The sequence below is a fragment of the Cladophialophora psammophila genome (assembly GCF_000585535.1).
Source record: "Cladophialophora psammophila CBS 110553 chromosome Unknown aczJe-supercont1.13, whole genome shotgun sequence".
Classification (NCBI taxonomy): domain Eukaryota; kingdom Fungi; phylum Ascomycota; class Eurotiomycetes; order Chaetothyriales; family Herpotrichiellaceae; genus Cladophialophora; species Cladophialophora psammophila.
The window spans coordinates 623577-650222 of NW_006912934.1; the positions used below are offsets into that span (position 1 = coordinate 623577).

Sequence of the window (26646 nt, forward strand, 5' to 3'; positions counted from 1 at the left end):
CACTGCTTTAGCCCCCTGTGTTCGAAAGACATTTAGAGAGGACAATATATCGCACTCTAAAACCTGCTCAAATTTTCCATGGGGCTCTAATATTGACGCTTCGAGATGCTCGAGTCACGATTTCTCCTCTGTTTTCACGAAATCAATGCTGATCTTGATGTTGTGAGATTGAGAATTGTCATGGTGGTTACGGAAGTGGATAGCATTGATCTATCCTGAGAGATGCCTCTATCTTTATATCTCTTCAGCGAGACCCTACCTATCTATATAAACATAGCCATGTGTCTAGAAGGCCATTCCTGAACATTCCACAGCAACGCCATCCTGTTTCAGATCAAAGGTGGTTATGATGTAAATGGCGTTGATGGCACTGGCCATCAAACTGGCAACGGCAATCACGGTGATGTCTTACAATCCTGACACTCGATCTGTCTCACAATAGGCCATCCCTAAAAGCTTCCTACAACGTTCCTGTAATAGGAGGTTGTATTAGGAGGGCATAAGACCGTGGAGGGGCGGTCTCCTTGCTATCTCGCTCCACAGTCTAGTCGGGATTTTCTTGAGGGCGGAAGGCCTCCTCTTAGATAGGGACGGATATCAGTCATAAGCAAAAACAAGGAACATATTCACTGCCACACCACATGGTGGACACAAGGAGGACGCAGTCGACAAGTTCTCGCTCGCTCCAGTATACCTATTTGGGAAACTTACCTTTGGCGAGAGTATGGATTACACATCACACAACTGGTCTCCCCAACTGTGCCTCGGCCCGAGCTCGAGTCTGGAAAGTTCACCGATCTGAAGTGTGCGAAGCTCTCAAACGTAGATCGTGCAATATCCGATCCACGAAGATTTGAAGGAAAAGGTCCTGCTCGGAATAGACTTCAACGACGACGCTACACCTACACGTTCGACACTCACAAAATGATAAAGAAACTTACGCATTCAAAGGATATCCTGGGGCTCCTCAACTATATAGGCTCATCTATGGTTTCCGCGGTGCAGAAGGGCCTTGAATAAGGAGTTCATTGACCCTGCTTTCGGGCCGGATTTTGTCCTCAATGTCGACTCTGTCTGGTGCCAACATGTCCCCAGGTTCTAGAATTCCATATCAATTCATTTTGACGCTCGCCAATGTGTCCAATCCATCAAAGACGAGAGAGGCGGATGTTTCGAGTTTTCCGGCGTAGGAAATTGCATCTGCACACCCATTCTTTGTCACCAGCACCGTCAATGGTTCGCTTTTTGTCTCCTCGTAGGCTCTGGTTCTCTGAAATAATGCAATTCCATCAGAAACAACGAGGGGAAAGTGGGCATCTGGTTCATTCTGAAGAGTTTTCTCTGTACTGGGACTGGGCGAGAGAAACCTCAATTTGCGAAGCATTGGGCGAACAAATGGCGAACACATCTTGGACGACCAAAGACCCACCGCGACAGAAAGGAGTAGGAAGCCCCGAGGCGGGGCATCTATCACGGCGGATTGGCAGAAAGAGGTGGTGTATCGCTTAGAAATTACCCCACAATTCCGGGGCGGGTGGGGTGACCTAATAACATCGGGCTGGTGGGCTTAAATTACCTCTATAACAAGTACACTTTCCCGAAGTTCCCCGGATTTTCTCTAACTCGCCGATATACCAGACCACTATTTAGTTTCCACATTGGACTTTAAAGCCCGAGAGATCTCAATTGTAAGAGCTATACTATTCCAAGGCTCGCTTACCCTTTCCTCTTTAATCGAAAGCTAGCCAAGAGGCTAACAAGTAGGTGATCGCCTGCGTAAACCCCGACGGGACATTCGGGGACCATTGCGGTACTCGCTCATTTTCTCCTGTTATTAACTAGTCAGCAGATTCTAGTTTGTAACATATTGGAATTGTTTCACAATTTTTCTCCGCATGGTCTCGTGTTCAAGCGCCGAGGCAGCACCCGTGAAGAGAAATGGCCGAGTCAACAAAGTGTCATAAAGTATGTGCATATGGTGATGCGTACAGCAAAAGATATCAGATATGCTGCAAACTTGACGCGCCAGAGAGGGAGTTGAATACGCCCCTGCGACTTTCGTCTCAGCTCCGCTCGTTTGGAGGAACTCGCCCCATTTGAGGATATGTTCACACCTCCCCTTAGATTTTTGCCTGAACAGGAGGGGAAGACCAGCAATATGAATCCGTAGAAGCATCTCCGCCCTGGAGCCTGATTTGATGAACTCGGAGACCATCGAATTCATCTCCACGCGGGAAGAAGTCTCGATCTATTTCCATACCGCCTTCAGGATTGATATTGACCTTGACCATCCAAGATCCCATCCCCTCAGGGTAGAACTGGTCATCCCAGGTCGAATAAAGTGAACCAGTAAAATAGGCACGGCGCCCGTCTCGGCTGACCTCTACCATCTGCACAGCTCCGGCGATAGGCTTATCCGGCTCTGCGGGGTGTGCTGTGTGGTTGCCAATGCCCCCCAGCCTTATAGAGCCTGTTTGGACGGGATGGGCTGGGTCACGAACATCATATTGCTTCAGCTCACCGGTGCCCCAGCATGAGACGTAGAGAAACTTATCGTCGACGGAAAGATCGATGTCAGTAACGAGTGGAGGAATCGCACCAAAGGGTCTGATGATCGGCGGCAGCTTGTTCGGGTCATCAACCGGCTCCGCGGGGATCTTAATCACTTTCTCAGCCTTCCATTTACCGTTATCGCCTTCACACCAGTAATAAATCGAACCCGAAAGGTCCTTTGTTGAGAGTGTCACCCCGAAGAAGCCCCATGTAGCCTCGGGATCATGCGTCGGGCGCACTTCCAGGACCATTTGATCGCCTTCATCCACGTCGATCGCCTGGACGTGTGTCCCTTTGGCAAGGTCCCAGAAGTGGACCTGTTTCCCATACTTGTTTTCCATAAGCGCCGCAGCATTCAGCCCGTTCTCGATCAGTGAAGGGGGAGCCCACTCGCTCGAGATTAAGGTGTTCTTATTCATGTGCCACCAGGCATCGTAGCTCTGGCGCTGGGGCCCATGATTGGTTTCCCACTTTCCTATCACCTCGAAGGTGTCGTGGTTGAGCAGGGCAATACCAGTCTGACCATCAGCATTGCCATCCGGTCCACCCAGACATGTCATAAATATACCGTTCGGTCCACAGTGGATTGTATGCGGACGCGAGTAGCCAGCCTTGTCCGAAAGCTCTTTCGCCGGAATCACCTTGACAATCTTCGGTTTACGGGGGTCTGGCTTCGTGTCGATAATGAAGATGTTTGACGATCTCAGGCCTGGCACAATGAGGTACCGACGTTCCAGATTCTCCATATTGTGACCCTCATGCTTGAAAGCACTCGAGCAAGCATTCCATCCAAAGTGATGCAATTCCTGCCCTGCGGGAACCTCGACTTTACCAACGACCCGTCCGTAGGTAGTTGACTTGGGATCCAGGTCGACCACAAAGACGGCATCATTTTTCTTGAATTCAGGATCATAAGCAACAACGAATGCAAGCTCTTCTGGAGGAGCCGCAACAGCCTCGGCGGCGTGCCGGTAAAATGTTGGATCAATCATCTTAATTCGTTCTTGCTGGGATCTCTGAGGAGTAGTTGCGCACATTTAAACCAAAAGCCTAGAAGGAAGAGAGTGAAAAAGTGCGACTTCATGGTCGCAGGGTATTTCTAGGTAGATATCAGTTCACCTGATGTTTTACACGAAATAGCAATCATGACAAAGGTCAGCGAGCTTGGACAATTCGCTAACATTCAGAATGGTAATGGGCGTCGAAATGCCCGGCTATCCGGAAGACAAGTGGTCTGATGTGCTGAGGGCGGTTGCTCGATGACCAGTTCATGATCCCCGATATGTGAATAGCTCAAGGACTGCGTAGAGGGTTCGAGATAGTGTGACCCCATTCGCTATGAATTGCCCTTTGTGGAGCAGTTTGGGATCTGATCTGGGGCCACTAGTCGCCTTTCCCCGCATCTTTCTAAACAGGAGGGCACCAGTCCAAACCGCCCACCTTTGGACTCTGTTTACGTGTGAATGTCACGAACATTGGCTCTCCTTGGAAAATGTGTGTTTGTAAACTCCGAAAGTGACACGGCTAACACCGTGACAGAGATGCTTCGTGCCTCTGTGGGCGACTTCCTCAATATTTAGCGGAGGCCAAAAGCAAGAGAGTCCTGGCGGACATTAATGAGAAAAGTTCCATCGGGGGTTGCACTATGACTAGCGATTGATAAGTAGCATCGGATGATCCTTGAGATCTTTAGCGATTTCGGTAGTCAACTCGGGGGTCCACTTCAGTTCTTTCCTTTCGGAAGTTCATGCAGAGGAGGGGATATATTCAGCCGCTCTTGTCTTTGTTACCGTATACGTGCCGTTTGAGCTGGCGCCAGTGATCAGGTCCTTCCTGTCGCCCTCCACCAGGAGGCGGATCACTTCTAGCCGCATGCAGGAACCTGACTGATGGTCAGGGAGTCGGATGAGCCCGACGGTCCGAGACAGGCGAGACAAAGTGAGTATAGGTGAGAAAAGAGAAACTTACAAAATCGCACAAGGCCTGAGATGGATGGAATTCATTCAAACCAATCTGTACAGCCTCGTCGTCAGGAACTCTCCTCACAGTTTTACAACGGCTGACTGCGTAATGGGCTATTTCACTTACTTCGGCAATGAACAGCTTTTCCTCGCATTCTTTGTTCAGATGTTCGTAGGCCTTGATGCCGTTCGGAGCGAAAATGCGGATATGGTCATTGTACATGCGATAGTCCACTGTTTGCGTTCCTGGGGAAGTACTTCTCTTCACACCTTCAGTGGACACGACTTGGAACGGAGCTACAATGAAGTTGTAAGTGGTGATAGCATAGCAGCTGATGACGACCTGTTTTATTTTTGGTCAATGCCCATTGTCTCCAAGACTATATCAAATTTCATTTCGGAGGGTAACGTACGTCAACGTTTGCATCTCTGGATAAACAGTATGGGTTGGTATATCACAAGAGGAATAAGGCAGGATGGGCCATGCTGCCCCGTGGATTTGTTCACCCAGAGACGTCGCATATGAGTTCATTAAAAGGTTTAGATTCTCCCATCAGAGGAGATGGCCCACTCGGACTATAGCATTGTCGACCGGAGTGACCATGCCACCCGCGCCATCCCCGAATAGCAGCTTGTGTCGGCTTGATCTTTCGTAGGTGGTTATTAATGTCCCCAATCGGACGTATGAAGACTTGCGCCATATAACAGCTGCCCTGGTCGATCTCAGAGGAGCTGAAAGAGACGAAGATACTCCCGGTTTCAGCAACCTCGCAGATCTGGCGAAATCCTCTGGGTTCGGATCCAGGCTGTTCTCGCGAAACTTCTGTCACGCAACCGGGTCGAGCCAATTTCAGTGCACGACGTGGCCCGAAATACGGTATATTTTGAACTTTAATGAGCTGAATCCTTGTGACTGGTCGACGTTTCGTGAGACGGATTTTGGACGTGTCCCAGCCGTCATTTCCTTTCGAAGAAAAATCCGATTTTGGCGGGGGTTCAACAACCTCGCTGCAACAATAGCGGTCATGATAGAGAGACACATTCGCCCAAACGAATAATAATCTCGGGCGTGACTCTTTGGTCAGCAATTCGTGAACCTTTTAAGTCCGTTTCGAGTAGATAATGGCTCTGTGGAATCTAGAAGCTGATGCATTTCCGACCATTCCCGAATCTTGTTCCCGACACAAAGCTTCGTGGCCTTGGAACCCTTATTTTATCTATCCTCCCGCCGATCTCGCATCCGAACTTGATACAGTGGGGTGCACAAAGTTTGAATACACCTAGCTAACAAAACTCCATCCTAGGTGTATTCAAACCTTTTGCACCCCACTGTACTGGCTTAATCTAACATTGCTGAACAATGGGGCGAGGGTGTCAAGCATGCACTGAAAGTTCACGCCGTCGGCAAAAGTGCGACGCCGCAACACAGTGCGGTCGATATTTGGAAAGAGGTGTCCCGCAGCATTGCAAGCCAACTAACCACGTCGTGAATTGACACGGCACCGTAAGACACCTCATGCCGATCGCAGTGCAACACCAATCTCCCTCAATCGCTCTGGAACAACTCCACCTTCCCTGAACAAGGTGTCGGCAGCGAGTTGGCCCCCAGAGTTTCCCGGCCCACAAACCGTGCGCATCGCTCTACTAGCTCCCCGACGCAAATCGGATCAGGCTATTGGTATCCCATCACGAAGGGTAAGCCTGCTCTGGTCCCATGGGTGTTATGATGTCTGGCAATCTCGGTGTGAGCTGCAAAGGGTCGTTGATCCCGAGAATGGGATCATTCGCCTCCGCGATGTAGATCCTCGTTGGGTTGCTCTCCTCTTCGCAAGCCTAGCTGGAAACATTGCCAGTGCGAACAAGTCAGACTTTGACTCACAGGCAATTGAAGAGGTAGAGGCTGCCAAGTTGCAAGTCATGTGGTACAAAGCATCTGTGGTATTTCCGAATGTTGGCCAATTTACGGTAAATCACGACGTAAAATCCATTCAGACCATCGGCATTTTGATCATGTCTGCTCACACAGTGGGATTTTCCCGAGAATTTCACGCTCTCCTAGGCGCAGCTCTCAGGATTGCATTTCCTAGAGCCCATACCAGAGGACTCAGAGACCTCTGTCAAGGCCTCAACTGAGAGAGGACTTGAGGAATTGGGAGACACGCCCACGCCAGCACAGGACATACACCCCCGGTTGTGGGCACATATTTGCATCCAAGACTGGTTTTCTACATTGTCGAAGGGTCGATATTGCATCAATCCAGATCACTGCAAAACTTCGCTGATTTCACAGGAGATTCCCAGTAACCCCAATTTCTGGAGCTACCAGTACGTCGCGTTTAAAATTGCGCGACTCTTAACAAAAGAACATGATGCCATTCGACGTTCTACCACGACGAGCAGAGGCAGAGTCCAAAGCACATCGTCATCAAGTGGAACGTTTTATATCTATCCTATAGAGGAGTCATTCCAATGCACTTGCGCAAAAAAAGGGTTCTGCGCCCCCTCGTTCCTCATTGGATGAAAGATACTGGTCTGATCCGTCGTCGGCGTCTTTGAACAAATAGGGCATTGATCTCTTGGGCCTCCAGCTAAACCAGGCTCTTGTCGAGATATGGCCCACATTAACAGTGTCACCTTCCACTACCTTGCCGCGAGACAGCATACGGAGGAAATAGAGATAAGTGAGGGCAATGGAACAGAAAGTCAAGTAACATGAATTGACCATTCGAAGAGTTTGAAGGGTATGCACGTAGCCAGCAAGGAAGAACATCACACGCCTGTGGCCGTCGCGATTGGTAAGTCCCTTTTGTAACTCCCTGTGGTTGGTGCTGATGAAATAGACTCGAGCAAGAACTTGTCCAACTCGGGAACATGGAAATCATCTCAGCTACAGCCTGATCCCCGCGATTATGCGACTAGAGACTATACTATCCTGCCCAATCCCGAAAACTCTCACAAACTTTCAGTACATGAGAGCGATCAGGCATTCTCCATGAGGATTACACCATTCATATCAGTCATGTTGCCAAGAAATATCCACAGAGAGGACCGCAGAGAGAGAGAGAGAGAGAGAGAGCACAAAGAAACACACAGATAAGAATGGGCTATTGCCTTGGCCTTCCAGACTTTGAATGTTCCCCGCCATCTGAGTTCACGAATTCTTCCCGCTGTCATTCATCATCGCTCTGAAGCGCACACTTGCAGGCACGCAAAGATTTGCAACACTTAGGATCCCCTATCCCCGTAAAGGCATTTAAGGAGTGTCACAGATGATGGGCGTGTTAGTTTTGGGAGTCCATTTTGACCCGAAAATCAACCGGGCTTATTGTACGGCGAGTTTGACGCTGTCCTGTCGGCACTGTTCGAGGAATGCTTCACGCGGGACTTTGCGTTGGGAGTGAGTACGGTTTGGGTGCCGGAACGGCTCGATCATTGACGTTCCATCTCGGGAATGAAAATGAAACACACAGTTGTCGCCTCGGCCTTCGCATTCCCCCAGAAGATGATCATCACTAAGCCAATAACCATAGGCAACCAATGGGCAGAATGATGCATCCAGCGGAGACAGATCTTTGTGCGAGACTTTATCGACTCATCCATCTCCACGCATCCAGCGTCTTTGCAGTGATATCCTGCACATAGCCGTGTGAGTTCTCTACTGGCGTGGGCGACGATAGCACTATGTCCCTCCTGCCTGCACCCATCAACGCTGATCTCCGATGTCACTGATAAGACTTGTATGTGTGTAGACAAAAGCAAGCACCCTATTGTTGTTGGTATACTCGTCCTCTCCTTTCTCACTGGTGTGGTCCGTCATTGCAGGTTCCAGCTTGTGCAGAGCATCACAACTTTGACAGAACTCCGTTGCTTTCCAAGACCGAGAGATGTGCGCGGTTAATCTCAGAAATAGTTTTGCATCTGTGCGAGAACATCACAGTTACCCAGCCGCGCTTTCAAGGCATCGATTCCAAAGGAAGGGACTTACCCAGCTAGACCCATAGTGAGTTTGAACTCGTCATAGAGAAGCTGGATGGCTAAAACTACCCCTCTATGGCCGTTGTACTGTAAGAACGTGTCAGCTCTCGAGAGATTGCATACAAGCCAGTCATAGAAGAAACTCACAGCCAAGCCCCAGATTGGGATCCTCCCGGCAAAGCAGAAGTCAGCGCCCAAAGCCAAAGCTTTAAAGATGTCCGTTCCCCTCCGAATTCCTCCGTCAATGCCAATCTTGATCTTGCCTTTTGCTACGGGAGCGCATTCTCGGAGAGCATCCAATGTCGCTGGGACACCGTCCAGTTGTCGTCCACCGTGGTTGGAGATGACGACGCCATCCAAGCCGTACTGGATGGCAGTGACGACATCTTCGGCAGTGTAGACTGGAATGGCGGTTATCCTCCCAGCAATTGTGACTGGAGATTGACTTACGTCCTTTTATCCACAGCTCCAGGTTGGTGTGACTCTTGACGAATGAGATGGCTTCGTCCCAGTTTACGCCGTTCTCTTTCATAGTCATTAGCCCGCCTGGGATGTCACCAATCAAGGTGCCGAGATGGTGTATTTTAGTACATACCATAGGCTAGTTCATTGTCTCCTCCCTCTAGGTTGCTCATGTCCAAACCCGGGGCGATGTTGGGATACGTAGTGCCCTCCGGCATACAGAAGGAGTTGCGGAATTCGTTCAGTCGTCGTCCCAGCATTGGTGCATCAACGGTCAAAAGAATGGCTTTATAGCCCGCCTCTATAAGAGCTGTCAGTTTGGCCGAGAATCCAGATGAAATACAGGCAGGGGTGTCCTCCATGGTCATTTGGAAGAACTGGCACTTACTCTCGGCCCTCTTCAACAGTTGAACGGTCAGCTCTCGGCTCCTCAACAGGCTAACCTGCATGGCATAGGGGTTTGCTTTTCCTTCACCCTGTTTGATAACGTCTTCCAGTGAGTCTGTTGAGTAGGCGCTGAGTCCCATCGCCACATTCAGAGCCGCACAAGCTCTCGAAGTGCCAACTTCCCCCTCGGGATGAGCAAGTCGATGCATAGCCGCTGGAGAGAACCCAAACGGGAACAGCACTTTGCTTCCCCAGATCGTAGTGCTCGTGTCGACAACGGACACATTACGCAGAATGCGGGGACGTATTCGATATCTGTCAAAAGCGGCTTCATTGTCTCGAAGACTGCCAATAGAGAGGTGTTGGCGATTCCGCCCCAAGTCCTTTCTCCAGGGTATTTGAGACCGGCAGACTCACGTTATCATGTCCATGGCGCCTTCGTTAAAATATTCTGTAACATTATTAGCCTGACGAGCTCCGAACTCGGGTCTGTCTAACCTCGATACATCTTAGGAAGCTTTTTCGAAGCCTTGTCTTTCAGATCTTTGATTGAGAACACCTCAGGGTCCAGCGTTCGCCCTCGATTTGCCATGATGATATGGTTTCCGAGACTTTTATAAAAAGAATCCACGGGTTGTGTTTTTATACAGACCTGTACCCTGATTGACCAGTTCCCGTAAGGAAAGCTTCTGAAGGTTTCTGATGGCTTATATACCAGTGAGCCTTCAACCGTAGTCTAGGCGTGGATTGATCCACGCCCTTCAAGTCAAGCGGAGGCAGATCCGCGAAGTTGATATTCATACCACAAAGGGTAACGCCCCACTCAAGGACAACTCCGCCCGTGTGCTTTCGAAACCCGTTATCGCGGGCTAGGAAAGGAAATGCTGAGTTGGCAACCCAATCTGGCCACAGCCAACGGACTGTTTCTGACATGCTATCTTCTCAAACCCTGCGAGCGAATATAAATGATTAGAAAGGGGTAGCCTGTTCTTACACGAGTTCCTCGATTATCACAGGGCGTTATCACAAGCCTCGTCCGATCTGGTTAGGCCCATGAACTTTTGAGGTCAGCTCAAGCTTTGGAATCCTCACATTAATGATCTCAATGTGTTGGGATGCAGTCTGGTTCATCCTTTCGTGAGTTCTCTGATCGCGAAGATGAATACCAACAGGGGCCTTGAGATCCAGATCCTGAGTCCTTGTGCCTTCATTCATCCTATGCGCTGCCAGGGTTCATGTTTTCATAAAGACGATTGCGCCGGGGGCGGAGGTGTCGTCCAGCCGCGGCTTATCTACTGTTTTCACTCCTTTCGTCCTCGTTAGGTTGATCTCACCTATTCATCTCACTCCCAATTCTCAGATCAACGCAGTCGCAGTCTGCTGAATATCATTGAAGACTAACCAGAACAGACATGAGGACAATACACTAGTCCATCATCTTGGAGTCTCAGCTGCAACAAAAATTAAATGGACTTGTGTGTAAAGGGTTGCGTTAAGTTGTTGTTGGGTTCCCATCGTGGTTTACATGCGTGCAAAGGGTCATTGCGTTGTGTTTAAATAGTAGAAAAAAGAAGCCTCGAGGTTCGCCGGGCTCCACGCAGTGGTCTCTCACCAGTGCGATCCTGTTGATCGACCACCTTTGGGCTTGGGACGTCTTGTTTCGAGTGACCGAACGGCCCCTGTTCGACGAGCATCTGTTTGGCCACGCTAACGCCCCCTCGCACAAGGTGTCCGGTATTAACTGCTTGCCAATGCAGTGAGGCACCCTCTTCAATGTGAGCAGGTCGGGACGGCTACTTGATCAGGCAGTTGCTGCATCCAATTATGAAATGCCGCAGAAGCCACACCAATATGTTTTTCCAACCGGTAACAGAGGGTGTCAAGGATGTGCTTAGTAACGGTAGCTGATATGAACCAACAGACCAAGCAATGTCAAGCTTCGTGATACCTCGTCTAGCTATACTTGTAGTCCTCATGGCTGCCGGAAGCATCAAGTGGAAAGGGCTCGACAGCCATCCACGTGACAGAAGATGGTTATTTCCTCATTGAGAGATGGGTTACAGACGCAAAGGAGCAGAACACAGTCTGGCGATGGCTGCATCAGACCATGCTCTACTCATGGTGCTCAATAATCCAAGAGACCGCGGCGTCCAACGAAACCCTGCTTACAGCATCCGGCAAAGATATTTGAGTTGCTGTAATTCCACATATGGATCAGTATTAGAAAGGCACATGTGGCATATAAGTCTGGGTGTTCAGTCTCAATACAACCTCTCTCCCATCTCTCCTTTCCCTCACGAGGGCACCTCACAGTGTTTGAACATGTCGCAAACCGTCGTCTCCAAGGGCATATTCCATGGTCTTCCAACCTTCCCAGATTACGAAGGGAAGAAATTGCGGATCATTGTGACCGGAGCAAATGGCATCTCCGGCTCGGCAATGACCAAGGTGCTGACTGAGGCTCCAGAGAGATGGGAGAAGATTTATGCTCTGTCACGTCGTCCGCCATCGGGCCAGACTGCCCCCAATGTCGAGCATATCGCGGTGGATTTCTTGCAGAGCACCCCAGAACAAATCGGCCAGACCCTGAGGGACAATGGAGTTGAAGCGTAAGTCTTTCCATATCAAGCCGATCTCGCTGACAAATTAGGGAATATGTGTATTTTGCCTCATACGTTCAACCACCTCCCCTTGAAGGCCAAAGCTTGTGGAGTGATGTTGAAGAAACAACCAAGCAGAACGTGGCCTTGTTGTCTAACTTTTTGGGTGCCCTACCCTTGGCGAACATAGCCCCAAAGCGTATCTTGCTCCAGACCGGTGCAAAGTACTATGGCTTGCACCTTGGGCCAACACCGATACCGATGGAAGAAGAAGATGCTCGTCATGGAAGCCAGGGAAACTTTTACTTCCCACAGGAAGATCTATTAGAGGAATTTTGCCAAATCACCAACTCCAGCTGGGTGGTTACTCGTCCATGCTTTATTCTTGGCGCCGTTGAAAGTGCAGCCATGAACATCCTGTGGCCCTTGTCAATCTATGCGGCTGTTCAGGCTCATCTGGGACTTCCCCTGGAGTTTCCAGGAGATGTGGCAGCATGGGACGTCGTCAAACAACAGTCGATGTCCACCTTGATTGCATACCATGCTGAATGGGCAGTTTTGACGCCCGAGGCCGGTAATCAGGCGCTCAACCAGTGCGATGACAGTGCCTTTGCATGGGGAAAGTTCTGGCCAACGCTCGCTAACTGGTACCAAACATCTGCAGGTCGACCAGCACCCAACGCAGATGCATATGCAACCATCACCATGCCTCATCCTGTTCCGCCTCGAGGATTTGGAGGACCAGGGCTTGTGAAAGCGTCGTTTAGTTTTCTTGAGTGGAGCAAAAAGCCCGAGGTGTTGAAAGCATGGGAGGAATTGAAAGTGAAGCATGGACTCAAGTATAGTCCCTTTGGCGACAAAGCCATGGATACATTTGGACTCATCGACGGCGAGCTTCTTGGCGGATGGGGTCGAGTTCTCAGCATGGATCGCAATCGCAAATTGGGATGGCACGGCTTCGTGAGTACCAAGGAGGCCATCAAACAGGTAATCACTGAGATGGCCGACCTCAAGATGGTTCCCCCCATGCTCGCGTAGCTGCAGCTGGCTTGAGTGGATGCAAGTTGAGGTAGCAACTAGGGCAGACAATCGCAACTTGAACCGAATAATGACCTTTGGTATCAGCAGGTTCACGCCAAAAAATATTCAGCTTGAAATGATCCCGCCAATAAAATCAAGCCGATTGCGGCGGGAGAATTCTCCTAGATTTTTGCTTTAATGTGACCACACTGAGACCGCTTCAATCCTGCATGAAACCGAATCTTTTGGACTATAGCTGGGGGAGAAAGATCGAGTGACACCATCGACCAACGAAGAGTAATACTCCTGGTCCCAATTCACGCCACCCTCGTTAGGGACAAAATTCGATGCTGCATGATACGTGCAGAATGAGGTCGACGTAATGTCAGGGGGGAGCCAAGTCTTTTGGACCGCTCGCCCATATGCTTCCTTCTTGCTCTCACGGGCATACCGAGTACCGTTTTTATTGGTCTGTAAGCAATAAGCCATGCTGGTTCTGGGCAGGGAATTCGGCAAAGTGACTGAGATACATGTCCGGAGATTGGGGCGCAGGGGATTTCGCCAACCATCTCGGGGGGAATTTGCTGGTGGCCTAATAATCAACTTGTCAGCGGAACCTGGGGCAAAAGAGGTCTATCGGGGTTCGAGCCGTGGACCATAATAAACATTTCTGTATTGAGAATCAATCCGAGCCAACGCTGCATTGCAGCGAAGAGCGACAAAGATGGAGTGACCACCACCCAAGGAACCGAGATTGTGCGAATGCTCTTTTTTCAACCACAATAACCACTGAAGAGGGAAAGAACAACTTTGTATGCCCTTCCCTGATGCGAAGCAGTGCTCTTCAATCGCTCAACAAGGTTCATGGTGAGCAAGAGAGTTTCGGGAAGAGCAGGTCGAATGCCAGCAGTTGTGGCGGTTGAAGCAGCCAACGCAGCTACCTACCCAGTACAAGTACTTGGTACAAGTGTTTAATGGAGTGGTGCAAGAGTGGTGTCCCCAGCACGGGAAATGTGAAGCGGGAAGCGAGAAATTTTCGTCAGACGACTGGATATATTACTTGGCACAGTGACACTCCTTGACACTCCTTGACACTCCTTGACACTCGTAGAATTTGAGATGATATGACTCGGTCAGACAAAAGGAATTTCTTCGCTGTTCATCTCAAAACCCCCCCGGTCATAGGCCCTTTTGGGCCTCACCAGCCCCCTCTAGGCTTGACGATCTCAGCCGCAATGCGAAAAGAAACGGCGCCCGAGCCTTGTTTCATGGGGCAGCACGGGGCCGAAAATAAATTCGTCCAACCTCGATACAGCCAGTGTCGCTCTCTGCCTGAACCACCGAGCCACCTACGCACTTGTGCACGGTACCGGGTACTGGGTACTGGTTATGGATATGGGCCACTTGTACCTTATCAGTCGACCCGCGCGCAACCATGTCTCTCCCCCCCGATCTCTACTTGTTACATACTGTTTGAACAGCCTGTTTCACTTTCTCACGCTTGCGTTCTCTTTCCAAGTCCCTCGTTTCTGCCCAACCCTGAGCACTCTTTTAGTTCCAGAACAGACCATGGCATCGACCCGTGTACGATAGCACCACAGGTGGGCCGTCTCCCTGTTCAACTACTCTGGCTTTTCCCGCGTCCCTGAACACGTTCACAATGGATAACTTTCGACCTAAAGGCTATTCGCGCCTCGTCTTTGGCGGTCCAAAACCTCCCCACGACGCCATTACTGAAATCGAGTTACAGCGCTCCCGAAATGCACCGGAATTGACGACAGCTGAGCCCTCTCAAAGTTCTACCTTGCTCGTCTCTCCGAACATTTCAGGCCCTGGAGAGTCGGGGCGTCGGACAAATACACGATGGGATCCTTTATTCTTGGGAAACTGGATACTGATTGCCTTTGCTCTCTTTTTCGCCGCTGTCATTGCTGCTCTGCAAGTAGTTTACACCGTTTCACAGAATAACCATGGAATCGCTACGAGTAGCGACAGCGACCATTATCTGTGGACTTACGGCCCAACAGCTGTGTTTGTGGTTGTCACTGTTCTCTGGCGTCAAGTTGACTATGCTGCAAAGTCAATCCAGCCATGGGCGGAAATGGCAAAAGGCCCTCAACGAGCAGAGAACAGTCTTCTTCTGGATTATGTTACGCCGCTCCAAGTCTCGTCGCTCTGGAAATCGGTGCGACACGGCCACTTCGCGGTCTCATCCAGCATTGTTGTCTTCCTCCTCATCAAAGTCATAACCGTCTTGAGTACTGGTATGTTCAGCCTCCAGTCGGTCCAGAAGAACGAAGTGCCCACCTCAATGGCATTAAATAATACCTTTGATGGTACACGCTTTCACGACGCAGGATCGGTGGATTCGAGGGCTGCATATGTCGCCTACGGCCACAAGGCCTATAATATCAGTCTCCCTGTTGGTACGACCGATCAGTATGCGGTTCAAAGTTTTTACCCCGGCGACGAATTCGTTAACGGTAGTCTAACATATTCTGCTACGGTCGATGTTTTCAACGCCAATCTCAGTTGCGAATCGGGGGCACTCGAGCACACCACGGCTTTTAACGAACTTTCCACCGCTCCGATAGCCGCATACTACAACACTTCGGTGACATTTCCAGGCTGCCAAATATTCAACGCATACCTTGATGCCCCAGATTGGTTCTACATGCAAAATGACACTACTCACCGATTTGGTTATCGAGCATCATTCCAGAATGTGACCTGCTCAAACCTCCCATTGGATGATCCTACAAGGTACCGGTACATGATTGCGGCTACATATTCAGAGGGTTTCAGTCAGGACAACAACACTTTGCTCAACTCGTCCAATATCGTCTGCGTTCCATCCTACTCGGTTCAATCGGCAAGGGTCACGCTCGACACACAGGGAAACGTCAAATCCGTTAACTTGACCGGAAAACCACGTGGCCTCAATGACCTCAGCGCCGTTAACATTGCTGATGGAGTTCTCGCAACCACGCAGCAAGCCTCTACAATCTCCACTTCGACGTCATACGATGTGGCGTCGGATGTCTTTACGACCATGATGCAGCAGGATACAGTCAATTTCAAGGCCGAGGATCTCCTTGATACAACTTATCTTAACACTACGGCTAACAGAATATACGGACAAATTGCTGCGCAGCTCGCAAACATTTATTTGCTTTCTGATAGCTTCAAAAATGCAGCGCCGGTCATAGACGGGACAATCTCAAAAGACGAGAACCGTCTCACCGCCAGGCAGATTCCAATCAGGATCATGCAAGCCGTCGCCGCGGTGATGATCTTGCTCATTGTCGTCATCTTGTTTGTTCGCCCGAGAGGAGTAGTGCCAAGGAGTGTCGACTCCATTGCTGCGGTTGCTGCCATTCTCGCCCGGAGCCCAGCGTTAGAGGCCCGTCTTCGAGGTACTGGCCACCAGAGCTTGGATGAGCTTCGCGAGACTCTCGCTCCGCACAGGTTCATGACTGCCACTGGCTATGAAGATGGAGCCCGAACCTTCTCGATTCGAATGGTTACCCAGGTCCAGTCAGGTCTACATGGATCGTCGGACCGCGGTATCTCGGTTCCTCACAACATCAAATGGACTCGACCTTTCATTCTGCGCAGGATTGGTATGTCGCTCACTATCCTGGCATCGATCGCTGCGATAATCGCTCTGGAAATCCTTCTGTCGCAATCACAGGCACATGACGGCCTCGGGACCGTAAACGACGATAGCGCAACCAGATATTCATGGTTGTATGTGCCAGTCCTGATCTTTCTCCTGCTCGCAACGCTCTTCAACATCATGGACTTTGAGATAGAGTTCACCGAGTCTTTCCACGCCCTAGCGAAGGCTGATTGTGAAGCAAAATCTTCGATGCTTTGGTACCCGCTGAGGCACATATCTCTACACGCCACCTACAACGGTCTTAGACACGGCCGGTTTGCCTTGACTGCGGCATCTGTCTCGGCCGTTCTCGCTCCGCTTCTGACCATTATTGTGTCGGGCCTATTCACGACCAAGGCAACCGCGCAGGGCATAGCCGTTCACGCGAATGCTTTGGACTGGTTCAACACCACCACGTTGGCCGATACTTCCACGAACGTCCCACTCCTCGTTATTGAAGGTAACATGTCATATCCACAATGGACCTACTCCGAGCTTGCGGTACCCCAGCTGAGTCTTGTTGGCGACGATGCAGACCAGCTGCTTCGCCAAGGTGGAGCTCTTTCCGTCAACACACCTGCGGTCCGAGGGGCGGTGGCGTGCAATGTTGTCCCCAAGGATCGAATCATGGATACCACCATTTCAATCGGTCAGCTCTCTTCCAATATCAGCACGCCGGATCTCTGTGGAAACACCGGTTCTATCGGTGAAGGAAATACATGGCTCTTCAACTCTATGGAGGTCCCAGTGAATACGTCCGGGTATTTTGGTTCAAACTTGGTCTTGGGTTTTCTTGACGCTTGCCCTACGCTGGCCTTGTACTACGGTCATGTCACCGACAACAAAATTGACCACTTTATACCGGTCTTGTGCAGTCAATATCTCGAACGGGTACAAGCGAACGTGACCTTCGGTCTTCCTGATTTCTCAATCTCTATTGATCCGGTGGTGCACCCAAATTCGGCAGTCAACTTTTCCAGATTCTATACTGGATTTCCCGCGCTGCAGGTCTTGAACGTCTCTTCGACAGCCGACAGGCTTGACAACACTTTTAACGCCATGGTTTATGGCAAGGATGGAACCCCGACAAACGAGCTGTTAGACGAGAGCACATTGATCGCATCCTACACGCACTTGTATCGCCAGTACATGGCTCAAGTCGTCAACAGCTTTCTTCGCGCAGATTTCTCTACTCTATCCAACAACGCGACAGAGACCGTGGTCAATCCTCTGCAGGCGTCTTACATCAATCCCCGTCATTTCCGTCTCGTGCAGTCGCCTCTCTCTACGCATTTGCTGGTGGGGGTTGTCGGGGCATTGCTGATCTGTGCGCTCGTAGTTTTCATCACAATTGATATGCGCAATGTTCTGCCTAAGCCCGTCGGCAGCATCGCTGCCGTGGCGAGCTTGCTGGCAGGTTCCCGCATCGTGGACCCGAAATCTGGCATGGTCCCTCCGGGTTCCGAATATTGGTCAGACGACGAATGGGACAAGAGTGGTGTCTGGCAGAGCGAGATGTTCAGGATGGGCTGGTGGGATAAATTCCAGGAACCGGTCGACTCGTGGAGAGGAAGACAGAACGGGATCACCACGGGGCCGAGTGAGGGTCAAATCCATGATTTCAGCGACGGGGCAGGCAGCCTAGAACTTCCCTCTTCCTTCAGAATTGATGCGCGCCCGAAAGTTGGGTGACTTCTCTGCTTATGAATGAGATGATGGTGATGATGGTGATGATGATATAGCGAACGATCTTGAGACATAGCATGTTTGAAATCAACACACCGTCTCGCGACAAGACCCCGTTCACTGAGACCTGGTCACCTGAAAATGACTGATCCGATCGGAGGCCACTTGTTCGTCGCGCCATCATCGCTTGTAATGATAATAGGGGAAATTGTGCAGGCAAGCATGCGTCGCCCCTCTCGCCAGTGGACTATAACACATGAACGCTGGTCCGTGGACCCAAAGGCGGCAAGTCAGGCATCGTTGAAGAGCCCGGGAAGTATCCAGCAGGTCCGAGGGGTTCGGGATGGTCGAGATCAATGATCATGTCGAACCAGGTAAAGGGTGTGCGTTTGGGAGGACAGTGCGCTGCGGGTGCTCTGTTGTGGGCTTGGAGGCCCGGCTTTGGGGGGCTGTCTGGCGCCTTGGGGTCTTCCTGCGTGTGACCTGTCCCATGGTCCTCGGTATCTTCTTGCTCGGTTTCATCGCGTGGCTCCGATGTCTCGACCTTTCCGGTCTCTTCTCCAGAGCTGTCGGGCTGAGGATCTGGGGTCTCCCTTTGCGGACTGGTCTCGACGATGTCACGATCTGCTTCCTCATCAGCGCCCTTGCTTCTCTCGCTCTGTTCGCCCCGCGCGGAATCGGACACGTGCGACGCGCTGGGATCAATGTCGTGTTCGTCTTCCAGAGCCGTGCTTTCGACTTGAGACAGAGGAGAATGCGGCGTCACATCGTTCCCAGGAGCATCATCATCATCTGTGTTCTGCGGGACGGAGTCCCTGGGAGCCAAGTTTTTATCATGCCCCTGCTGCTGCTGTGGCCCCGTCCCCTTGGGCGCAGAGATTGTGTCGGAGCCGTGGTGGAAAAGGCCCCATCCTCCTTCCTCCTCGGGCTGCTGCCTTTTCGGTCGCGACGTGGACTGGCCCATTCCAGCTCCTAGCCCATGGTAATATTGGCGTCGTTGTTCCGTTCTTTCATATGATGATGGTCTTTCGATCGAGGGATAGATCATGTTCTCGCGCTCAGCATGACCTCCCCGCATATGCTGGCCGACAACGATGTGGCATTGTTTGACGAGGACGACGACGAGGACGACAAGGAGGAGGGAGATGGTGCATGTCGGTGGGGAAGAGGAGTGATCCACACGGGGCAGATTCACCGAGGCAGCGGAAAGGTTAGAGAAGAAGAAGGAACGTGTTGGCAAGCCAGCAATACTATATACCGGCATCACCGATGGCTATGTCCCTTACTACCTTGGTGCTACGTGCGCAGTTGGGAAGACATCATCGTGCTCAACTGTCTTGTTGACACACGACAGATGCTTCACCTTTTTTTTCCATCTCATCTGTTGGCCAGGCAAGCAGGCTATGGACCCTCGCCATGTATTTTTGTCGGGCACAAACCTTCACACGCCAAACAGTTGTGTCAGAGCGAAAAAGGGTCTATGTACCTCGTACTCCGCATAACATGATTGACTTGTTCAGTCCTCCGAAGGCTCTGCTCTAGCTTCATTCAGAGCCAACTGGCTTCGATGACAGGCCCTTCCACTGCATAGCCGGATTGGCTCATGGGTGGCCTAGTTGACCTCAAAGACCAGCTTCATGCCACCCCCCCCCCGCGGAGCGGAGATCTGCCGGATCTGCAAGCCTCGCCAGCCTAAGGTAACCGGACTCGCCAAATATCTGCTATGTTTCGGCAAAAGTTGGCCCAGAACGAGAAGCGAAATCCAAATCAGGGCGTCGCTTGGCCTGGTCGGGTTTCACTTTGACTTGAGCTTCCACCAAGGCGTGTGATTCAGTCGGGACCTTCATCACTCCTTGCTTCTTCCTCCAGCGGAGTCCGGACCAATTCAATTTCAACCACGGCGTTTGCCTCAACCTTGCCTGCCAGGCCATTGTCATCTTTGTCGAAATATATGGCCCACCTCTCTTCGTCCTCCTCGACCGCCACAAATCCCTCCCAGCCATTGAAAGCTATCCTCCACTCATTCAACGCCTGGCCAGACACCAAGGTCACAGGGCCAGCCCACTGTGGATGGGCCTCAGCACGGATCCCATGCTGCAGTCGGTATGTGTCTTTGTTGACGAAGATCCAATTGAGCATGTTTTCCGCATTGATGGTGGTGACGATGCCGTCGTAGGATTTGTCCGGATATGGCAGAAGATAGCCAGTGAAGGGGTGCTTTCGGGACACCGCCCTAGGCTCCAGAAAAAGATAGCCATCATCCAGGATAACTCTCATGTCCTGAAATTGTTGTTGACGCTCGGCACTCATTCGTTTGGTTGCTCGTCCACTGAGGTGGCATTTTTCCGTCTTGAGCTCGAGCTCGCTCTCTTCCTGTTTGCGTTGACTCTGCTCCTGCAGCTGGATTGTGGACGTTGCGATCAGAGGCACTGTGGCTGCCAGAGTAATCAAAGAGAGGACCATTGCTGCTCGCCGCAGAAAGGTGGATAACCACAATCGAAGTCGAATGAGATGCGGGTACCTAAGTAGGTCATGGGACTGGTAATCCGGAGGCGGGTCATACACCACTTGATCGGCAGAGGGGGTTGTGCTGGCACGCCGGAAGCGGGTGGGCGGGGGCTGGGGGTTTGACGGCCGATCTTGTCAAGATGTGTACCTATGGCGGTGGTTGGTGTCTTTGACCTGCAGCCTTGTGGTGGAGACGATGTTGATCGTCTGTGCCTCGCTTCACCATGACATAATGGTGACCTGCCAGCTTCTCCGCCTTGTTGCAAGGTCCCGGCTTGGTCCTTGGTGGCCCTTTCCTAGTGTTTCCTTGTTTTCTTCTGCCCCTGGTTTGCCCTGGTGTCAGGAGCTGCCAGAGCTCCGACATGTCACAGGTGGAGCTCGCTTGTCGAGACCTGAACACTCGAAACCCGGTTCCTGCATCAAATAGCCAATGAGACACCTAATCGGCAGTGGCTACCGACCAGACAAGTCAGGGCTAACGCATCACATCGACGATAGCAAGCCAGTGGAGTTGGCAAGAGCCACCACAGCTGCTTTATCCCGCCGGTCCTGCCATCCGATAGATCACGGCGCTAGCATGTCTGGACACTCAATGCTGATGCGAGGAACGACATGAGGCCCGACGACCCCATATCACCGACTGTCGACACTGCTCCGCAAGACCCGGACATCTTTGATGACGATACTTCCCTCCCACCTGACCACCCAACCTCCAGCGCCTCTTGTGTAGACTGCCAACCCCTAACAAGCTCTCTTCAAGCCCCGACTTCACCGTATGGATCCTTGAACCTGTCAATTTCTCGGAATGGGAATGTCGTTGCTGACTTGGGAAGGACCGAGAATCGGAAGCGGCGCTGGACGATTATTTCGAGCACGGTAGCACTGTCGGACATCCGGGTGACCACGACACCTAATAGAAATCCGGTCGGCCACATCGAGAGACGGGTCACAACATCTCTTCTCCATCCAAGAGCGAGTTGCAAGCCGGACCTGCAGTCCCAAGAAGCATTGTTTCACCTACCGACAATACTGAGCACAAGCCGAACTGCTGATAGCGCAAAGAATCCAACCCGGACGCCAACCTGATAGCTCGACTCCCCACCGACGAGTCGCATCATCCAGGAAAATCCGAGAAGAGAAACCAGCCAGGTCAAGGAGAGCAGACAGGAGCAATGTCGGGCGAAACCAAGGACTTGTGAGTTCCAAATGCCTTCTACTTCTTTGAGAGCGTCTGTTCTGACCATGCTCAACCCAGGAATGACAGCTTCGACAGTGCCCCTGGAGGTCGCAACTCGGGCGAAGTCACAAAGCCTGGCGAGGGCGATGTTGGAGACAACACCCCGGACTATATCCCCAAAGGATTCTCCAAGAAGGACATTCAGAATATGGGAGGAAGCTTGAAGGTGCATGTGCGATTGGCCCTTGAGGTGGACATCCGGGTTATTGCCAAAGTCAAGGGTGATATCTGCCTCGGCATCCTGTAAGGAAGTCAACAGCGCCCCTGATATGATGTGCTGACTGGTTCGCCCGGACGGAGGCCACCACAAGCCGGTTAATATATAAGAGGAATATACAATCTCAAGTCACCTACCTGGTATCAAAGTTGCATGTAGAGCTTCAACCTCCAAGCCACTTGTAAAGGTCGTCGATTGTGGCGCGTAACGTGTGAAGAACAAAAGCGCAAAGCGGACAAGGCCGCGTCTCTTTTGCCCTGTTTGCCCGTTCAGATCTTCAAGTCGTTGCACAAGCAAATTTTCCCCCAGAGCATCGATCCTCCCTCGATCTACTAATATCATCGCAAATGTCACCACCACCACCACCAACAATTGAATTGACATTCTTGCCCTGGGTCAGCGATGGCCAGAACAATGAATCAGATAGGCGGCATCAGTCTTCGCGTCGACACCAACACACCGCACTTGCTTCGCACAGGAAGAACCGAGAGCTCCGGAGCTTGCACCGCAAGAGATTGCGCGATGAAACCAGTTCTGAACTGAGTACTATCTCATCTGCAGCTGGCCGACAGCTTTCAACACTGGAAGCCCACGGCCCATGGAACATGACGAGGGGTGCTGCTCTCCTGGCGACCGATCCCTTCGCTACTGGCTTTGACGTATATCCTTCCCCTAGGACGATACTTGACACGACCCGCTGGGGTCGACTCAACCTTTTCGGCGACCTGGAAATCTCTTACGATTTCCAGAGAGCCTTCGATGACGGTAGGGACGACGTCTGAGCGTTGGACCAGTCGTGGGCTGAGACAGTGTTGAAGCATTGATTCATCAGTTGCCGGCATTTGCTTTGGCCACGCACGATGCTGCAATCACAAAGATTCGAGAAGCCGCCGTCCGCACCTCGCTATTAGCTCCGCACTGTCGTTTTGCCACCATATATGCAGGCGGATGTTACAGATCTTACTTTGGCCGCAGAACACCTCGTAATGAGATGCTCCAACTTCAATCAAAACAAGAAGCGCTGAGACATCTTCGGAGAGCCGTGCAGGACCAGGGAGGTATTGCGTCAGATGAAGTCCTCTGGACGATAACCCTCCTAGCAATTCATGGTTCCGTCCGTTCTCTGAAGCATCCCCGATTCACCGCTCCTGTGTATAGAGACAACGAATTCTATTCCAGTATGGAATTTGAACGAACCCATCTGCATGCGTTGAGGACGCTCGTCAGCCAAAAAGGAGGTCTAGAGAACCTTGCAATACACGGCCTGAGCAACATGATATCAATGTAGATAAGGTTGAGGTCTCCCCCCTGGCCAGCGGCTTACCGATTTAGGGTCGATACCTTTCATTCTTTGATGAGTCTTGCCAAACCGGTATTTTCACCTCTTTATTCAACGCCACACCTCGTCGCCTCATTGCAAGAGGCATGGGACGACGTAGCAAAGAGTCGGTTTGCAGCCCGCGGAGATGGATTTGCTTTTTTGCAGGACTTCTGCGGCGGCCCTCAGCTGCGTCAAATCATTTGTCAAGTTCGGATCCTTCTGGAGACATACTCGCTTTCCCTACGTGATCCCCACAAAGGCCCGGATCTCATGCTCATGCTTCATACTCGTCGCTCTTTACAACACGATGCTCTGCAACTTCAGCCCGAAGGAGATTGTTTGTTCGAAGTTGCCCGTCTTTCTGCAATTGTTTTTGTAAGTCCTTGGCCCCCGTTGAGTTCATGTTCTTGATCTGGCTTTTTCGTTCCGTTGTATCCGTTCCAAGGCATGAGATCACTGCCTGAGATTCATCGTGATTGCAACGCTGACTCGCTGGGACTGGAAGATGGCTGAACTCGGTTGGACATTGCCGGTCATTGGTGGTTTCCACGAGAAGGTCACGAAACTGCTCTTAGAAGCCTTGGACGAATGTGTCAGTTGTCAATACTGGCAGACGCATCCTGAATTCCTCTTATGGGTGACAGTAGTTGGCGGACTTGCTGCACGCCAGGGTCCTCGGGTCTCAAGCTTTGCTGCAAAGTTGCGAGACTCACGTGTGGTCCTAGAAAAGGATTCATGGGGCTACGTGAAAAGCGTGGCGCAGAAATTCCTGCCTCTGGATTATCAGCTAGGAGACCTATGCCACGCCTTTTGGGACGAAGCGTGCGAATTGTTTTCAATGAACCAACCTCCTGATGCGACAAGCATCGCGAATCATCAACAAGATGACAACGTGTGTACAGCATATGAGATCAGACCAAACCAGAGGCTTGCCCATGATCGGAACACCACAAACTGTTGGGCCTCGTCGACTTCGCCAGGACTGTCTTCGTACGCTCATTGCTACCCTTGAGCACAGGCTGTCCAGAGCCGCCGGGTCAAGCACAAGGTCACCGAATTCACCATCCAGGTCTATTATCCCCTTCTCTGGTGTTGGGAAGTAGTGTACGGGGTATACGGGGTAATGAGCTATTATATCGACCCATTGAGATTCTATTGGGCATCACTTCTCAGCGTTTTCACTATTCAGCAGGCAATGTGCTTGAGAGAACGTATGCCAATTGATATCGACATCTCCAAGTCTTTTCTTGCTGTCTGGGGCCCACGAACCTCGAAAACGTGGAGTCCACGATTTTGTCAGAATTTAGGAACTGGGGTGTCTTCACCAGACTGGCACAGGAACGGAACTATGTCTGGCCTTTCGCCGGAACGTACTGCAAACCGGCTACCTTGACCAATCGGACCGAGAAAGAATAGCCGGCCTGGGCTCGGCCCTGCTGAGCGTGGCATGCGATGCGGGTCGAGACTCAGGCCATGTCGATCCAACGACAGAGAGAGTCGTGCTATATGCCGACCTAGTTTAAGACGTCTCGACTACTTCCTTCTGAGAAACACAGGCCGACCCATGCAGACTTCACCTCGTGATGGCTGACGCAATCTCAGAATGTATAGCGGCCGGTCTCAAATACCATAGACCTCGATCTTGACCTCATCATCTCATGGCCCACACGAGCGGCCTTGAAGTCTGTCCGACGTCTCTTGCCATATTCATCATTCCAATTTGTGTCAGGAAGAGGTCCCTCGACTTTGACCTAGATGGAAGCCTCCCAAGGCTATTCAATAGGGGCACTCTCACCCAATCGCAACCCGAGAAATCGTATACGTCCCGGAAAGCTGAGGGGTGAACTGCCCAGCCCTCGGCAATAGGAGCTTCCCTTCTTTCCACTTGTGAATTTCTCAGAACTTAGCCCAGCCGCTCTATCTCATTAGCAAACGTCAACCTGAATTGACAATATTTTGGTATTGCCTCTTCTCAAGACCCGATAACCCTGTCACCGAAGAAATATCAGAAGTGCAGGACTGAGTTAAAGGCGAATCCAATCAGTTATGGCTGAGCGGCGGAAAAGAGGGAGGCCCAGGATTAATGCGAGCCTCGATAACTGGTTCGGCGTCGAGGATGCCAGGGAGAGGAAGCGGATACAAGATAGGCTGGCGCAGCGAGCGAGAAGTAGGTCGTCGCATCCTTGTCCCTTCTCCATCTCTCTTTGGCCATCAGCCCCACATCCATTGCGAAAAGTGGCACACGGGTCTGTGAACAGGCTGCTGATGACCAGGCCACTAGGAAACCGCCAGCTGGCCCGAGTGAATAAAGTGACCGAAACCGTCAGCGACGGCAGTATTGTCCCCGCCACAACCTCTCGCGATAGGCCGACTGGCCCTTCGTGGCAGACAGGCACCGTTGAAAAGGAAGTTGCAGACACGGCACCAATATCGGACCAGTCGCCCCAAGCGAACGCACTCGAGGTTGTGCGTGCGACCCTGTCTCTAACAAGCCCTTCTTTGATGCGAAACGCTCTGTACGGAATGACCACAGACCACCATTTCCTCTCTTGGCCGGCCTGGGCCATCTATTCCACCCTAGGCCAGCACGGCGAAATGCAAGGCACAAGCTGCAGCGACTGTTGGGAGGAAGCAAAGTCGCCTCTAGAGTATCTGGCTCTTCCAGATTCGCTCCGGCCGTCTCCCCTGCAGCTCGCCATGCCCCATCAGCGCTGGATCGACCGGTTCCCCTTTCCTCGGCTGCGGGACAACATGATCTTGCTAAGTGGTCTGATTGATCTGAACGAGTTCGTGCGAGACTTGTTTGGAATGGCCAGCCTGATTCTCCGACGGGAGGTCCACCGCGCGACGTGGGATCCGGAGGCATGGGCCATGGGTGCGGAGTTCTCCTCGAAATGGGGATATTTGTTCCAGTAAACATGGCACGGTGTCTGGGCCATTTCTGTCTCGGTCCAAAGGCGCCTATTATATCGGAGGGCTGGGCCAGCCTCGCTCGGCGGTTATAGCCAATAGGGCGAAGAGCCGCTGCTAAGCGACCGCTAAAATACTTGGTCGACGC

At 51.4% G+C, this 26646-nt stretch overlaps 10 protein-coding genes across 10 annotated transcripts; 6 read left to right on the plus strand and 4 right to left on the minus strand.

Annotated features, from left to right (window-relative positions):
- Nucleotides 1-2120: 2120 nt before the first annotated feature.
- Nucleotides 2121-3545, minus strand: A1O5_08337 (uncharacterized protein; the record flags this gene model as incomplete). The annotated part of the gene is made up of 1 exon (XM_007748920.1): nt 2121-3545. The coding sequence occupies one exon, from the start codon at nt 3543-3545 to the stop codon at nt 2121-2123; it is 1425 nt and encodes a 474-aa protein (XP_007747110.1).
- Nucleotides 3546-6212: 2667 nt separating this feature from the next.
- A1O5_08338 (uncharacterized protein) lies at nt 6213-6906 on the plus strand (the record flags this gene model as incomplete). Its single annotated transcript, XM_007748921.1, has 2 exons — nt 6213-6630; nt 6653-6906. Coding segments are annotated over 2 exons (420 nt in total), but the record flags the coding sequence as incomplete, so codon positions are not given.
- A 1450-nt stretch (nt 6907-8356) lies between these two features.
- On the minus strand, nt 8357-9930 carry A1O5_08339 (uncharacterized protein; the record flags this gene model as incomplete). Its single annotated transcript, XM_007748922.1, has 8 exons — nt 8357-8432; nt 8500-8576; nt 8637-8890; nt 8940-9014; nt 9085-9252; nt 9340-9683; nt 9756-9789; nt 9837-9930. 8 exons carry the CDS (start codon nt 9928-9930, stop codon nt 8357-8359), a joined length of 1122 nt encoding a protein of 373 aa, XP_007747112.1.
- A 1730-nt stretch (nt 9931-11660) lies between these two features.
- Nucleotides 11661-12976, plus strand: A1O5_08340 (uncharacterized protein; the record flags this gene model as incomplete). The annotated part of the gene is made up of 2 exons (XM_007748923.1): nt 11661-11947; nt 11989-12976. 2 exons carry the CDS (start codon nt 11661-11663, stop codon nt 12974-12976), a joined length of 1275 nt encoding a protein of 424 aa, XP_007747113.1.
- A 1642-nt stretch (nt 12977-14618) lies between these two features.
- Nucleotides 14619-18311, plus strand: A1O5_08341 (uncharacterized protein; the record flags this gene model as incomplete). Its single annotated transcript, XM_007748924.1, has 1 exon — nt 14619-18311. One exon carries the CDS (start codon nt 14619-14621, stop codon nt 18309-18311), a length of 3693 nt encoding a protein of 1230 aa, XP_007747114.1.
- Nucleotides 18312-18552: 241 nt separating this feature from the next.
- A1O5_08342 (uncharacterized protein) lies at nt 18553-19353 on the minus strand (the record flags this gene model as incomplete). Its single annotated transcript, XM_007748925.1, has 1 exon — nt 18553-19353. One exon carries the CDS (start codon nt 19351-19353, stop codon nt 18553-18555), a length of 801 nt encoding a protein of 266 aa, XP_007747115.1.
- Nucleotides 19354-20135: 782 nt separating this feature from the next.
- Nucleotides 20136-20768, minus strand: A1O5_08343 (uncharacterized protein; the record flags this gene model as incomplete). Its single annotated transcript, XM_007748926.1, has 1 exon — nt 20136-20768. The coding sequence occupies one exon, from the start codon at nt 20766-20768 to the stop codon at nt 20136-20138; it is 633 nt and encodes a 210-aa protein (XP_007747116.1).
- A 1217-nt stretch (nt 20769-21985) lies between these two features.
- On the plus strand, nt 21986-22297 carry A1O5_08344 (uncharacterized protein; the record flags this gene model as incomplete). The annotated part of the gene is made up of 2 exons (XM_007748927.1): nt 21986-22008; nt 22069-22297. The coding sequence occupies 2 exons, from the start codon at nt 21986-21988 to the stop codon at nt 22295-22297; spliced, it is 252 nt and encodes an 83-aa protein (XP_007747117.1).
- A 1796-nt stretch (nt 22298-24093) lies between these two features.
- On the plus strand, nt 24094-24600 carry A1O5_08345 (uncharacterized protein; the record flags this gene model as incomplete). The annotated part of the gene is made up of 1 exon (XM_007748928.1): nt 24094-24600. The coding sequence occupies one exon, from the start codon at nt 24094-24096 to the stop codon at nt 24598-24600; it is 507 nt and encodes a 168-aa protein (XP_007747118.1).
- A 1253-nt stretch (nt 24601-25853) lies between these two features.
- On the plus strand, nt 25854-26504 carry A1O5_08346 (uncharacterized protein; the record flags this gene model as incomplete). The annotated part of the gene is made up of 1 exon (XM_007748929.1): nt 25854-26504. The coding sequence occupies one exon, from the start codon at nt 25854-25856 to the stop codon at nt 26502-26504; it is 651 nt and encodes a 216-aa protein (XP_007747119.1).
- Between the last annotated feature and the right edge of the window lie 142 nt (nt 26505-26646).